This window comes from Botrytis byssoidea (assembly GCF_014898295.1).
Source record: "Botrytis byssoidea strain MUCL 94 chromosome Unknown BBYS_006, whole genome shotgun sequence".
Taxonomy (NCBI): Eukaryota; Fungi; Ascomycota; class Leotiomycetes; order Helotiales; family Sclerotiniaceae; genus Botrytis; species Botrytis byssoidea.
Window position 1 is genome coordinate 329,601 of NW_024065847.1, and position 15,093 is coordinate 344,693.

The 15,093-nt window shown below is 41.4% G+C and overlaps 4 protein-coding genes across 4 annotated transcripts; 3 read left to right on the forward strand and 1 right to left on the reverse strand.

The window, feature by feature from the left end:
- Positions 1–350: 350 nt before the first annotated feature.
- EAE97_003556 (uncharacterized protein) lies at positions 351–1,538 on the forward strand (the record flags this gene model as incomplete). Its single annotated transcript, XM_038874068.1, has 1 exon — positions 351–1,538. One exon carries the CDS (start codon positions 351–353, stop codon positions 1,536–1,538), a length of 1,188 nt encoding a protein of 395 aa, XP_038734677.1.
- Positions 1,539–3,598: 2,060 nt separating this feature from the next.
- EAE97_003557 (uncharacterized protein) lies at positions 3,599–4,744 on the reverse strand (the record flags this gene model as incomplete). Its single annotated transcript, XM_038874069.1, has 3 exons — positions 4,350–4,744; positions 3,937–4,037; positions 3,599–3,755 (listed from the first exon to the last, which is right to left on the reverse strand). Exons 1-3 carry the CDS (start codon positions 4,428–4,430, stop codon positions 3,599–3,601), a joined length of 339 nt encoding a protein of 112 aa, XP_038734678.1. The 5' UTR covers positions 4,431–4,744.
- Positions 4,745–5,547: 803 nt separating this feature from the next.
- EAE97_003558 (uncharacterized protein) lies at positions 5,548–7,915 on the forward strand (the record flags this gene model as incomplete). The annotated part of the gene is made up of 5 exons (XM_038874070.1): positions 5,548–5,620; positions 5,685–5,782; positions 5,835–6,110; positions 6,173–7,728; positions 7,780–7,915. The coding sequence occupies 5 exons, from the start codon at positions 5,548–5,550 to the stop codon at positions 7,913–7,915; spliced, it is 2,139 nt and encodes a 712-aa protein (XP_038734679.1).
- A 2,327-nt stretch (positions 7,916–10,242) lies between these two features.
- On the forward strand, positions 10,243–10,455 carry EAE97_003559 (uncharacterized protein; the record flags this gene model as incomplete). The annotated part of the gene is made up of 1 exon (XM_038874071.1): positions 10,243–10,455. One exon carries the CDS (start codon positions 10,243–10,245, stop codon positions 10,453–10,455), a length of 213 nt encoding a protein of 70 aa, XP_038734680.1.
- Between the last annotated feature and the right edge of the window lie 4,638 nt (positions 10,456–15,093).

A 15,093-nucleotide genomic window follows, 5' to 3' on the forward strand; every position in this document is an offset into this window, starting at 1 on the left:
TTCCTTTCATGCTCTATTCCAAATTTCTTTCTGTGTAGCCCATTCCCTAATAAACGCGATACTAGTGGCATGATAGGGAGATAAACTATATTGCTTCATAATTTTTAGACTGCAAATGTACTGTTGTTCATGAACTTCCGAACAAGTGCTCGCAAAATGATATAAATGCTGCGTGATTTCGATGTGTATAAATCATCCCTCAAGTACCGACCAAGTGTTCTCTCATTACAAACTCTCTCTGACAAGATCGATATTCATAGTAAGCTAGACTTCTATCAATACTCATTATCTTATCATTAGAGTTTAATTGTATCAGAAAACACCAGAACTACACACAAAACAATTCGAAGATGTCATCCTGGAATTTCACCGATGTTGGTTTCGACAACATGCTCGAAGATCCATCTTGGGCCTTTTCTCACTTACCTCTTAACAACAGCTCAGAGTTTATCCTCGAAGCTCCAAAAGAGGGAGAGGAAGAATTCGAAACAATCCCACTAGACGATATGTATGATGGAGATGACGAAGATTCTAACGAGGAAGATCTGGATGATTTACTTCTCCAACTCGAACAGGCGGAGGAGCAAGAAAGATTAGCACATGAAAATTACAGTCGAGCAAAAGATAGCGAGCAACCAAACTCCCTGAGCAACAGCTCAGACTATTCACAAGAATCTTCCTTCAACCTCCAGTGTCCTCCTTCAAGGATGAATATATCTTCAAACATTCGCCAAACTACATTCGTTATTGGCAACAATTACGAATTCGAACAGAGAGGTAAAGAGAACGCCCCCAGGATATCCGAGGTGCCCCGTCGAAAGAACCGAGCTCCAGCCTCCTTACTTAAACTCGATTTACCATCTCCAATTGATTTTGGTAAAGTATTCTCTCCAGAAACTTCTGAAACAATGGACAACGACTTTGTTCCTAATATGCTAGAAGGTTTTGAGACTATGAACTTTGGCGAATTGATACAAGACTACGAATCTAGCGATATTTTGCACCCAACCAAAGCCCAAAAATTCCGCTGCGATATCGAAACCCCGGCAATATTTAGCATGGAACCTCATTGGTTCCACGACACTAAATACAATAGGTGTTGGTGCATTCATTGTATTCAATATCGTAAAACACAATCCACAGGTGAGCAGATGGAAGCGCATGATTTCAATTACCGTTGCCTCTGTTCTTCTTGCTCAGAGCTTTATCACGAGGCCTTGCCTAAAGGTCAATCCTGTAATTGTTCAAGTTGTACTAATGTCAACAAGGACGAAGATCCTACAGATCAAAACAAAGCACTTGCTGAACTCCAAAAACAGATTCAACTCCAATCACCCGAACTACGAAATCAAGATTCAGAACAACTTGTTACTGACACCTCACAGAAATCACTGTCAGACCCTCCTTGCAAGGACAAGGAGTCTACAACAGTTGCAAGTGAGTCCGTTGGTGGTCCCTCAGAATTACTTAACATGATTCGTGAGAACTTATGGTTGGATTCTGACTGTGATACAGTTGGTGATTTCGATGAGGAGTAGATTTTTTCATTATAACTTTTCACATGGTTAAATAAGGTAAGTCGTAGATATATCCTGGTGATATACTCTGCGCGGAGAAAGATAACCCCATGGAAATTTGGCAACAATAAAACCCCCCATAAATAACCAAACAAAGTACTGATTTACAAAAAATGAATTTCCGCAATGACTTAGGAAGAGTGAGATAGATAGATGATATGTGATTATAGCAAAATGAGCTAATCGATATGAGGAGGACAACAGAAAATGAATATTTCTTTGTTCCCATGGGGTAAGAATAGACCTACCCAGCCAAGAAAATCTCGATGACTTAATTGGAACAATAAAAACCATACTTGGATGGGAAATTATGATTGACTGGTACTCGAGCAGAATTCAGATATAGAGATTGTAATTGCATTTTACTGGTTTCAATTTGTGTGATTTAGAACATGAGCCCGCGAATACATACTCTCAAATGAGATGAAGAGCGAACGCAACAAGCTTTTCAGGGACTCAAGACTAGGAACATAGTACTCACTGCGCATGAACTAAATTCTCTGTACTCGATCCAAGAAGCAATTGAACTTTGCTCGTTGTCCTAAAAAAAAATTGGGTTGATTTCGGGATTTCGGATAATCATCCCGTTCGTCTAGATAAACGTTCAAATGGAGTTTGCAGGATGAAAATTGAGTTTGTAGAATGAAGATTGCATCATCTCATTTTTGTGGATGTTATGTAGCATCAATGGATAGATATCTGTTGGAAAATCAAACATTTCTTAAACTAAACATCATGCATTTTGAGGGTAAAAACCCCACGAGTTTGCATTATCTTTGAGAACAATGAGTCAAAACTTTTGGGCTGCACCTAAATGCAGGTACTTGACTGCCTAGAGATCCCAAAGTTCACCATGGTACTTGCACGGTGAGCGTTAACAGGTTTATGAGATGAAGGAAGGTATCAACACATCTGCATCGCCAGCGAATACATAGCCACTTCGGAAATGGTACATTACTGACTTTTTTGATCGACATGAAGTCAATCAGTAAAGAAAAAAAAATATGTCTCAATGCCCAATATAGAAGCGATTGGTTCGAAGAGAGCCTAGGGATGCACATACATGCATGGCATATTGACATGCGTTTTATTTTCGTAATAACCCTCGCTGATAGAGGCGCTTAGCAGCGTCAAAGCATAGATAAAAAGGTTAACCAGGGTGACTCGGATACTTCTATTGTAGTTTGGTGAAGTGAAGGGATGTTTTTTTCCCTAAATTTCTGTTGATGGCAGTGTTTCTCTTGCTTTCTCGTTCATTTTGCGATATTCTCAACGAGTGGCGCCTAAACTTGCTGGGGGGTTATATTGTTGGGCTGAAGAATTGTGATGAGAGTAATGAGCGGTTCGGGAAGGATAGGAATTGATGACAATTTTAAGGATGTAAGATTTTATTCTTATGAAGAAAGTTCTTCACTCTCATGAGTCTGCATCAAATGTTGCGGGATTGCCGATGAAGCTTTGAGAAGCCATGGTCCATGGTTTTGACCAAAAGCGACTGGATCGACCTAAGGTTTCAAGGGACCAAGATTGAGACCTTAAAAAAGTATCATGTGACTATGAACGGATTAGCTGCATGAGATTTTGATCTGGGGGGGGGGGGGGGGGGTTTATTTAGCAAACTGTGGATTTGTGGAAGTGGATCCCAAACGCGGAGTATGTTCAAAGAGTTTGTGGCCGAATTAAAGCGGATCCATGGTGAAAGGATTATCTTTGGAGGACAAGAGAGAAAAGAGGAGATTGGATATCTGGAGAAGTGGGATGGGGTGGAATGGTGGAATGGTGGAATGGTTTTTTTTTTCTTTTTAGGTGGAGATTTACGCAGTTGAGTGGTATTCTTGAAATTGTGTATGTAGGGAGATGTGTTGTGCATGTATTATGACACAGCAATGGCATGGGAAAGTGGTCAACATGACGATGATGAAGGATTTTCACTCAGCACTCAGCACTCAGCACTCAGCACTCAGCATCATATCATGTCGACATGGTTGCATGAGCTGAGCCGATGGGATTTGACGTGTTTGTCATTTGGAGGGGAGACGTTTGATGATTGGGAATGTTTGTGCAGCGATGAATATCTCATTGCTTGGTAAGGGACGTAAGAGGGTCAAGAGAAGAGACATAAGAGGAAAGAAAGTAAGAGACTTAGGAGGACTAGGAGGACTAGGAGGACTAGGAGAACTAAGAAAACTTAGAAAACCAAGAAAACACATACATGAGATTCCTCACAGCCAAGCAAAATACCGTATACGGAGGATGGTATGGTTGTTGTATGGTTGTTGTATGGTTGTTGCTACTAATGGAGAGGAAAGAAAAAGAAGAAAAAAAAAGTTGATCTGCTAGTGAAAAAGGAATACCGTACCGATGTGTAGGACCATAGCTAGATTCTCTCTTCTCTACTGTAAACTGTAAACCCCGCACCGATTTGCATAAATTCGAATTCATCGGCACATTCGTGCATATCTTGAAAAACTTTAACCCTTCATGAATAATTAGCATGGACATGAACCGACCGGATTCTGACAGATTTAGGTAGATGCGTACTCGTAAGGGTGCAAGGAATTAAGTGAATGCTCTTCCATTTGGGAGGGAGGGATCAATTTTGACGCCCATCGTGAGACGGAAAGGGAGAGTAAAAAGAAGGAGGACAGTGAGAGTATAGTACCACATTGTTTGCAGGAGCGACAACATACCGAGTACCTAGTATTACCTAGTAGTCACATACCATCCCCATCCCCATACCCTTACCCATACCTAGGTAAACTACACACATACACATAGCCGCTTTTCTAAATTGCTTTGATTGATTGCTTGCAGTGCTTCACGATCCCATCCCGTCTGCGTCATGTTAAACATGTTCAACAAGGATGGCCAGCTTTTATTTTAAACACTTCCAAAGTGAAGCGCCTCCTCCGGTTTCCCCCAATTTGCCATATCGCCTGGGGTACAGCCAATCACAACTCCCATACCCCTCCAGATCCATACCAAAATCCCATAATAATACCATATGTAGTTTAGCGTCACGTCCGAAAGAGGAAAAGCTTGGACCCGACCAACATCTGGGCCAACCTTCCGATTTCTTTTTTATCGCTCGATACCGGGAAAGGGAAATTTGAAGAGAACAAGACAAAACTGATGAGATATCTTCCCAATCCCAATCCCAATCCCAATCCCAATCTCTACCTCCATCTCCATCCAAAAATTCAACCATTTCTTCTTCTCAATCCATTCAATCCTTATTAAGTTGGTCAACGACGTGTACACGGAAGCAGAAGGGAAAAATTTTCCTCACTTATTTGTTGTACAATCATCTTGTCAGTCTGTATATTAGCCTCGGGCTTATCATATATCATCCATCTACAAAGTAATAATACCTACTCCCTTATCAACTTTCTACCCATCCATCCATCCATCCATCCATCCACAAAATCCATCCACAAAATCCATCCGAAGAACGAGTGGCAGCCAATTGAAACAACGTCGTAAGTATTTCCGCCCAATGGACTGATTTCAAATTCACTGCCAAAGTATGGAGGGGTGACGGCCACTACTCTCCTACGTGACTGGTGTTGCTTTCTTTTCCCTATGATCTGTACAACAGCAGAGGTCATTCGTACAGCCAGCCAGATTGACATACGGTAAACGCTAATGCAGTTGTGGGGAAAGCTCTCTTAGTTCTACCATTCCCATAAATTTCGTCAGAGGAGCTCCGAGCTTCCTTCCTTGATCACCACACAACTCTCTTCCAAGAAGATTCAAAACTCGAAAGGAAGAAGCAACCCAACAATTGTCATTTGCAGCAGCAGTATCACTTTTACATTACACATACATTCTGCTTCTCAACATACAGACTTTTTGGATCTTCAACTTTGTTACTATCCTCTCACATATCTATCTGCTCGCCTGCAGTTTCCCACCCACCCCACTTTAACAACTGATTCACATAGCGACATCTGTCGCAACCTGAGTCAAGATGTCGGGAAAAACAAACCGAGACGTCAAAAATCACTTTCTCTTTGAGATAGCCACCGAGGTTGCTAATCGAGGTGAGAATTAATCCTTTATGGCAAATAGTATGAAGAATATCTACTGACATTCTACCTTGGACAGTTGGTGGTATCTATTCCGTCATCAAATCAAAAGCACCAGTTACCACCGCAGAATATGGAGACCGATACACTCTCATCGGTCCTCTCAACAGGCAATCGGTAAGTTCTTAATATTAAAATCACTTTTGGGAGCATGTCTAACATTTAATAGGCGGCAGTGGAAGTCGAGGCATTAACACCAACAAACCCCCACCTTGCAGCAACGATAGAAGCTATGGAAGAGAGAGGAATCCAAATGGTATATGGCCGCTGGTTGATTGAGGGTGCCCCACGAGTTCTCTTGATCGACACCAAGAGTGCCTACAGGTTTTTGGATGAGTGGAAGGCCGACTTGTGGAATACTGCTGGAATTCCATCTCCGCCTGGTGACGACGAAACCAACGAAGCTGTTGTGTTCGGTTACTTGGTTGCGTGGTTCTTAGGAGAGGTGAGTGCATCTGCATTGCATCACGCCACGCATATTGATTACTAAAACTAACACGTCTACAGTTCGTTGCACACGAGAAAGAAAAGGCCGTCATCGCACATTTCCACGAATGGCTCTCTGGTGTCGCACTTCCTCTATGCAAAAAGCGCCGTATCGATGTTACTACAATTTTCACTACCCACGCAACTCTCCTAGGAAGATATCTCTGTGCAGGATCAGTGGACTTTTACAACAACTTACAGTGGTTTGACGTGGATGCCGAGGCAGGAAAACGTGGTATCTATCACAGATACTGCATAGAACGTGCAGCGACGCATTCTTGCGATGTCTTTACCACTGTTTCACATATCACAGCATATGAATCGGAGCATCTCTTGAAGAGAAAGCCAGATGGTGTTTTGCCCAATGGTCTGAACGTCACCAAATTCTCTGCCATGCACGAGTTTCAAAACTTGCATCAACAAGCAAAGGAGAAGATCCACGATTTTGTCAGAGGTCATTTCTATGGACACAATGATTTTGATCCTGAGAACACACTTTACTTCTTTACCGCTGGACGATATGAGTACAGAAATAAGGGTGTTGACATGTTCATAGAGTCATTGGCTCGTTTGAACCACCGCCTCAAGTCTGCTGGGTCAAAGATGACCGTTGTCGCATTCATCATCATGCCAGCACAAACCCAATCGTTAACTGTCGAAGCTCTCAAGGGACAAGCCGTGATTAAATCGTTACGTGACACTGTTGACGTTATTGAACGCGGTGTCGGAAAGAGAATCTTCGAGCGTGCCCTTAAGTGGCATGAGGGTGAAGTGATGCCTGACGAGAAAGATTTGATCACCAGTCAAGATCGCATCCTTCTCCGCAGACGTCTGTTTGCTATGAAGAGACATGGGCTTCCACCGATCGTCACACATAACATGGCCAATGATTCTGAGGATCCAATTTTGAACCAGATCCGCAGAGTCCAATTGTTCAACCATCCTTCGGACCGTGTGAAGGTCGTTTTCCACCCAGAGTTCTTGAACTCCGCCAACCCCGTTCTACCAATGGACTATGATGAGTTCGTAAGAGGCACTCATTTGGGTGTCTTTTCTTCCTACTATGAACCATGGGGTTACACACCAGCAGAGTGTACAGTCATGGGTGTCCCAAGTATCACAACCAACTTGTCAGGTTTCGGTTGTTACATGGAGGAGTTGATTGAAAACTCGACGGATTACGGAATTTACATTGTCGACCGTAGAATGAAGGGTGTCGATGACTCGGTGAACCAACTTACCAGCTACATGTTTGACTTTGCTGGCAAGAGCAGACGTCAACGTATCAACCAGAGAAACCGTACCGAGCGATTGAGCGATCTTCTTGACTGGAAGCGCATGGGAATGGAATACGTCAAGGCAAGACAATTGGCATTGAGAAGAGCATACCCTGCGTCATTCGACGGCGAAGAAGAGGATGATTTCATTCCTGGTGTGGAACAAAAGATCTCCCGTCCATTCTCCGTACCCGGATCCCCAAGAGATAGAACCGGTATGATGACACCTGGTGATTTTGCCAGTCTGCAAGAAGGTCGTGAAGGTTTGAGCACGGAAGATTACGTTTCCTGGAAGCTTCCGTAAGTCCCACGAAGAATCATTGAAATGACCTAGTGCTAACAATTCAATAGTGAAGAGGAAGACCCAGATGAGTACCCATTCCCACTCACCCTCCGAACGAAGAAACCAAACGGATCTCAGAGCCCATATGGTGGCGCACAAAGCCCATCGGAGTATGCCATAACTAATGGGAACGGGATGAAATAAATATAAAGAACAAGAAAATGGTTGGAAATGGTGAATAAAGGAAGGAAATAAATGGGACCAGGATGACTGGAGGCAAACCACGAGGACGATAAATAATCATGTACCAAAATGTCTATACTGCTTTTCTGTTTGCATTTCTGCGTTGCTATCATGCTACTTGTATCCCTGCGTCACGCTACCGCTTGCAATTGTATATTCAATACCCTCTTCGTTGTGAACGTTGGTGGTTTTATTTATGCATGGGAATGGGTCGCAAGTATATTTGCGTTTATCATTTTAGTTATCAGGAGACTTTTTGAACAAGAAGGAAAGGATGTAGATGATGGATGAATGAAACCAAGGCGATATATAATTGGGAGGAGGAAATGTTATGATGTAATTGAGAAGGAAAAGCGTGGTATTTTTTCTTTTTTCTTATTCTTGATATTCATTCAATATAACTTTGAAGTTTTAGGTAGATATGAATGAAAGCATGATATGAATAGATTGATAAAGAGATTGAATGTTCTCTTTTGATTTTCATTGAAATTGAAATTGAAGTTGAGATTATTGGGTGCTTGGGTGCTTGAGTATTTGTATGCTTCCTATGTACCCAGGTGGGTATAGATATGTATCTGTATATTTGGAGATAAAATGATGAATGGATGGTTGGGTAGGTGGATATATAGATGTTGATGTATGTGTAGATGTATGTGTAGATGCATCTTTTAGGTATGTATTAGTATCTGGTGTTTTGTTTATAAGATGGGAATGTGGGAATGGGGGATTGGGAGATTGGGGGATTGAATAGTTTGAGTGAGTGAGGGAGTGAGGGAGTGAGAGATTGAGAGAGGGGGTGAGGGGAGGGGGAAGTCAGATAGAGAGGGAGAGGGTCAGTGAGGAAGGGAGTGAGTGAGTGAGGAAATCCATTTCTGTATTTTTTGGTAGTTTGGTAGTTTGGTAGTTTTGTGATTTTGGGGTTATGGTGGTTGTGGTAGGAGGTGGAGGTGGAGAGGTTTATGTGTGCTTGTGTATTTATTTCTTAAATCAGATATTTGGAAATTACTTGGGAAATATATATGGGAAAGCTGGTAGGGTGTTTGTTTGGAGATGAGTGGGTTGGTGTGGTTTGAGGGTTGATTTGAGGGGGTGGAGGGGTGGAGGGGAGGCAGGTAGGTGGGTAGGTGGGTGGGTATACATTGTTTTTCTGGCGGATGGAGTATAGAATGGAGTATAGAATGGAGAAGGGAGTATAGTATAGAGAAGGGAGTAGAGAATGAGTAGCTATATGTTACGTTATGTCATGTTATTTTATAGGTGTAGGTGTATGGTGTATGTAATATATAAGATGTAAGTGTGGAATTGAAATTGAAATTGGACTTGGAGTCGACTTACTTGACGAACTTGAAGACTTGCGGATTTGGTGAAATTGGTGAATTGAGGACTTGATGAGTTACATTTTGAAGGAATTTGGGGGAGAGGAATTTTGGAGGGAGGAACAGAGGAGAGGGAGAGAAGAGGGGGGTGGTTATGAAAAGAAGCGAAGGGGAATAGGAATGGGAACGTTGGGAAAGAAAAGGAATAAGAAAGGGGAGAATACGCAAGGGAGGAATGAAGATTGATTGTGAGGGAAGTGGAGCATGGGAGATGGGAAGAAAGGAGGAAAATAGAGGAAAACAGAGGAGAATAGAGGAAGCAAGGGGATAAAAAAAATCATCGCTTAGTAGCTCCGCTTTATGTTATTCCCAGGAGGGAGGAGAAAATTAATTTTTTTTGATATTCATAAGGAGGGAGGTGTTTATTTGATAGCAGATTATTAGGTATTAGATATCAAATTGGCGAGTATATGAAAGTACTCTTTCATTCTTCCATTCTTTCATCTAATTATTTATTCATTCATGCACTTAGTCATTCTACCTACCTAGCTATATATATACCTAGGTATGCATAGAATAGAGCTTTCTAGATTCTTGGTTTCTATATTGTCTAGATTTTCGAGGTTTCTCATTTTCTAGTATGATTATATACCTCGTTTTTCGATTCTTATATATGGATGAAGATGTACTTTATAAGTCTGTATCAAATGGGATTAATAAATGGGATTAGATTACATGAGATTAAATGGGACTAGATGAAATTAACTGAATTGATGTTATGTTTGAGATTTGAGACTTGCGATTTGAGATATGAGATTTAGAATAAAGAGGAGGGGAGGGGAGAGGAAGGAAAGGAAGGAGAGGAAGATATATAATTAGGAGATTTGTTGTTTCTGAGGAGGGACTTCTGGGTTTATATTTACTATAGGTGGACAGATTGATAGATTGATATTTGTACTTATATTTGAAGCGATGAGGAGAGGAGAGGAGAGGAGAGGAGAGGAGAGGAGAGGAGAGGAGAGGAGAGAAGAGAAGAGAAGAGAAGAGAAGAGAAGAGAAGAGAAGAGAAGAGAAGAGAAGAGAAGAGAAGAGAAGAGAAGAGAAGAGAAGAGGAGAGAATTGAGTATATACGTAATACATAAGACACATAATACACAACCCTTCATACTCTACTCTGATACATAGGTACTCACACACAGCATTTTATTCTCGCAGGGAATGTTCTTGATTATCGGGATGCGATGCTATATCTGGAATGCGTGGAAAGGGACTGGTAGAGGGAGGGGTTATGGTGTTGTGGGTTTGCGAGTTGGGATGAAATGCACGAAATGAAGTAGTTGTGTTTTTTAAGGGGGAGTGGGGTTTATGTGAATAATGAAGGAGGGATGTTATGTTAAGTAGGTAGTATGAGAAGGTAGCCAGATATGCAATATCTTCTTTAAATCTACTCTACATTTGATTGAACTTACGAAAGTACATTAGAGTAGAGAGGAAAGTAGATGATACATATAAAGTCTGACCGAGTGAGGTATATAAATTTAAAGATAATGAATAAACACATTGAGGTGCACGATTGAGAAATTCTATTAGATACATATCATATATGATACAGGCTCGTAGCGAAGTTATATCGATGCGATGGTATGGATGATGTATGTACTTAGTCTACAGATATGATATAAACGGAAGGATATAAGGATTTCGATAGTGGGAAAGGAGAGGAGGAGAATAGAAGAGTCAATGAGGTAAAATTTTATTCTATCTATTATATTGCAACAGCATCTTGATATCTCTTCTCGACAAATATTACGTTTCTCTCGCTTTAAAAGTATCTGTGGGATCCCATGGATGAAAGATGAGAACCCAAATAGAAATGGAATTTGATAGATAAATGCTCCATATACTGACCCAATACACTTAACTTCTTTAGCGAAAAAGGATGAGAGGACAGGAGAGAAAGAAATACGGGTAATCTGTATAGTATCTTCAGAGAAAGAGAGAGATTGTGTTTCCGTCTTGCTGATACCAAAGCTCCATAGAATTTCCATGTAGGTTTTTCATTTATTTCCATTAAAGGTGTCGTTGGGATGCCTCCTTATATCTTCAAACAGCTCCTCCCATGTATGTATATTTAGATATGTATAAGAATATGCCCCTAGATGTGGATTGGCATTCTGGCTCTTTGATTCATTGTTCCATTATTCTTGGTAGAGATAGATGTATGAGTTAATGTAGGTAGGTATGTGCATTCGGTGCTGTAGGTCGAGTGGTGTTTACGCATGTGTGTGTGCTTCATATGATAAAGTTTCGCGTTTGTGTTGTCACTGTAGATGAAATAAGATGATGATTAGCCAATGTCATCGCAGAATATTGTATGGGGATTCAGAGACAGATTCTTCACGGCTGGAGCATGCAGAGACGTTGAGGATATCATATAGCGAATAGTTGGTCATTGATGATGACATTAAACGAGAAATGAGAACAGGAAGGTGATAAGAAGTGAAAGATTAGATGCGAGAGACGAGATGTATGGAACGAATATGAGATGAAGGCACAATAGAAATGAGGTGACTGGGTGAAACTCCTTAAACTCCCGCAAATTTTCTACATCGCAGACTTTGAAGTTGATGCATGGAAAGGAGGAAAGACTGATTCGCAAGGTAGGATGATTGTGTGTGTTCAGTGGCTGAGGTGGCTCATGGAGCCTGATAAAGTTGGTAGACACTCAAGAAAGACCTTGAGTCAACAGCACTGAAAGCATCAAAGTTCAATGAGAACTTTCCGGGGGACAAGCTACGACCCTGACCTCTGACGTGCTCAGAAGCATCATAGTTGCCCTGAGCAATGCGATGAATATTCTCATCGCGATTAAGGGGGGGGGGGCAGGTAACACTCGTCAATGCCAATATAGATGACCCATTCCTAGATGAAGATCATCGCGATAATAAAAGTACATAATTACGGAACATCCAAACTTCCCGAATCGGTTGCAGCTGCAGTTGTATATTCCAATTACTCTACACAACAATATCAACTCTTTATCGAATGATATTTGCATCATATCAACGGATACTTCTGTAACATATTGCAATGCAAATACAATGATCCAACGTGAGTGGACATGGTCGTCGCAAAGTGGGTCACATGATAAAAAATCGAGATGAAATTTCCAAGGTTCTCGACTTACGTCACAAGGATTTCTTGCTGCACAAGGTGTAGGCCAGGGCTATGTACTCCGTTACCCATACATGCAGATAAATAAATGAATGAAAGATATTAAGTCTCGACTCTCGACGCACATTCTGGTCTGTGAATATGTGGCACCTGTTCATCCTAGAGGTAGATCATTGAATTGTATCATACCAACCCCTATGAAAGATGTTTAGAGGCGATGCATGTAATTATGCCATCATTGTTCTACTTTGATCTGACATGTGGTGACTTTTGATGTCATCAGCTCGCAGGTTTGTGAAAGCAATGATGATGAAATGGCGATGATGAGCTGCAGCCTGCATTGCTATAGATTATGAGAGCTGTAAGGACTGAAAAGTGGCAATACGAGCTGCATTTGCAGTGGGCAGTTTAATGGTCAGATTACTTTAATCTGATAAGCTTAATGTGACCCATAAAGCATCATGTAAACCTATAACATTCCTCCTTGGTGTAATTTGAATGGGATGCAAGACAAGAACAATAGGCTCAAAGCTAGATCTATCAAGAATTTAAGCCCCAATGACATAGTTTGCCACAGAAGCTCAGCGGATTCTGACAAGGGATCTGTTCCGTCGCCCTGTCCTGTCACTTTCGAGAGGAGTAATGCGGGAGTATTTCGTTCGAATATTATCAGCGCCTGTAGATTGTTTCAACTGAATGAACGTTCTCGGATAAAATGTGAAATCTCAACTGATGACCAAGAGGCTACTGAAAAGGTAACCTCCAAAAGACCGGGAGAGTATGTAGATCAATCATTCAACGGTGCAACACATGTAGCCTCGTAGGGAAAAGGACGTTTGTGCTATGGTAAACATGACGCGCTTATTGAGAAAGACATCGAAGATTCGAAAGTGTTGTAGTAATGAAGTGATGCCATAGAAAAAGCTTCAGTATACAATAGTGGGGAGAATATGGATGACCACTAGCTTGACCAGAAGCAATTACAGAGGCACCTACAAGGAATATTCCCGCAAGCGAAGGACAAAGGTAACCTTACAGTACATCATAGTTGTCTCGGCCCTTGAATGATTTGCATCCCAAAGGATTTCGTTACAATAGAAAGCAACCAATGCAATACTATTCTGGGAAGTATGGGGTATCAAACGGGAAACCGAGGTCTCAAAAGCTTTGAGAAAATTACTGGCCGGAGGACAATATCCCCCTTTCATTGTTCAGAGCCGAATCTTTTTTATCATCGTTCGTACCGATATTCGAACGAACGAACGTCGCCGAGTCGAAATAAATGAATTGAACGGGTTGTTATATGCAGGTCGTGAATCCTTTGGTTACAATTGTCCTTGACCCGCCTGTAATTGTTCCTCTCTCTATTTGCCCGAACCCTTGAAGACGGATGCATATGTAAATCAATTGAATAATTTGATGATTATGAATAACCTAGTCGTCCCCTTCTTGGCGAAATGACAAAAGTGTACCGAAATAGATGGCGACTGGATAAGTTTGCCTAGTGGTTGAAAGCCGAACAGACTTGAGGTCAGTCGAGCGAAAGTTGATAGTGTGCAAGTTGCAAGTTGCAAGTTGCAATTTGCAGGCAGTGCTTGATTGATGGATGGATGGATGATGATGATGATGATGATGATGATGATGATGATGATGATGACGATGATGATGAAAATGATACAATGATCGGCGGGCGGCCGCACAAACCAACATAACCTGCATAGAATTTGATGACATCAGCAAGTAATGTTACACAATTCGACGTAATTATCCATGACTCTCCATTAATTCTGAGAATATCAAGATTTGATTGGTTCAATTAACGAGAATGGTGTGTCCATCCGATAATGTGCCCTTTTCCCACTTTCCGGTACTTGGGAGGAATCCGAGTGTGACACTTGAATTGAACTGTGAACATGACATCGGTTTCACCTAGAGAATGGAACGGGGCCGAGAGTCGAGACAATGACATTTACCTAGGAGTCTAGGTACTTACAGACTCAATCTAGGTATCTAGGAATCTCGATGTCTTTGAGTCTAATTTCTCTCCATAATTCTCAACAATGATGGGTCTTTGCGTATCTTAATCTATTCTAGCCCCGATAGGTATGCTTTGAAAATATGCATCTTGACTCTGGACTCTTTCATCTTGGTGGTCTGGCTTTCGGATTTGGCTGCTTTGCTTGTATGTAAGGTTATGTGTGTACAGATCATCAGAGTGATCAGCTTAGTAGGGATTTTCACTATGACATCTCTGATCAACATCTCACAAGTCTGGGGTAAAGTAATTTGATGATCTTTTTGTAAATGCCCTACAGGGCTACAGAGTATTCTCTTATTCTTTTCCCCTGGGATGAGTGGCACCACCAATTACGATCAAAGAATGTTGATGTGATTGTGGTTGGTGGAATTCTCCCGAGGAAGTTGATGTCGATATTGTTTAGGGCGTGAAATTTGAGTTATTTGTTTTCTAATTTGCATTATTGCTTATTTTTATTTTCAATTAATTTGTTAAAGTTTTTAGAAGCTTGCTCCAATATCATGGGTTCCATGTTAGCAAAACATTGAGAAGATGGATTTTAGGTTCTCGTAAATGGGATTTTGCAAAATGGGGAGTTGGGAACTACCCAGTTCCTCACGACTCGGTGAAAG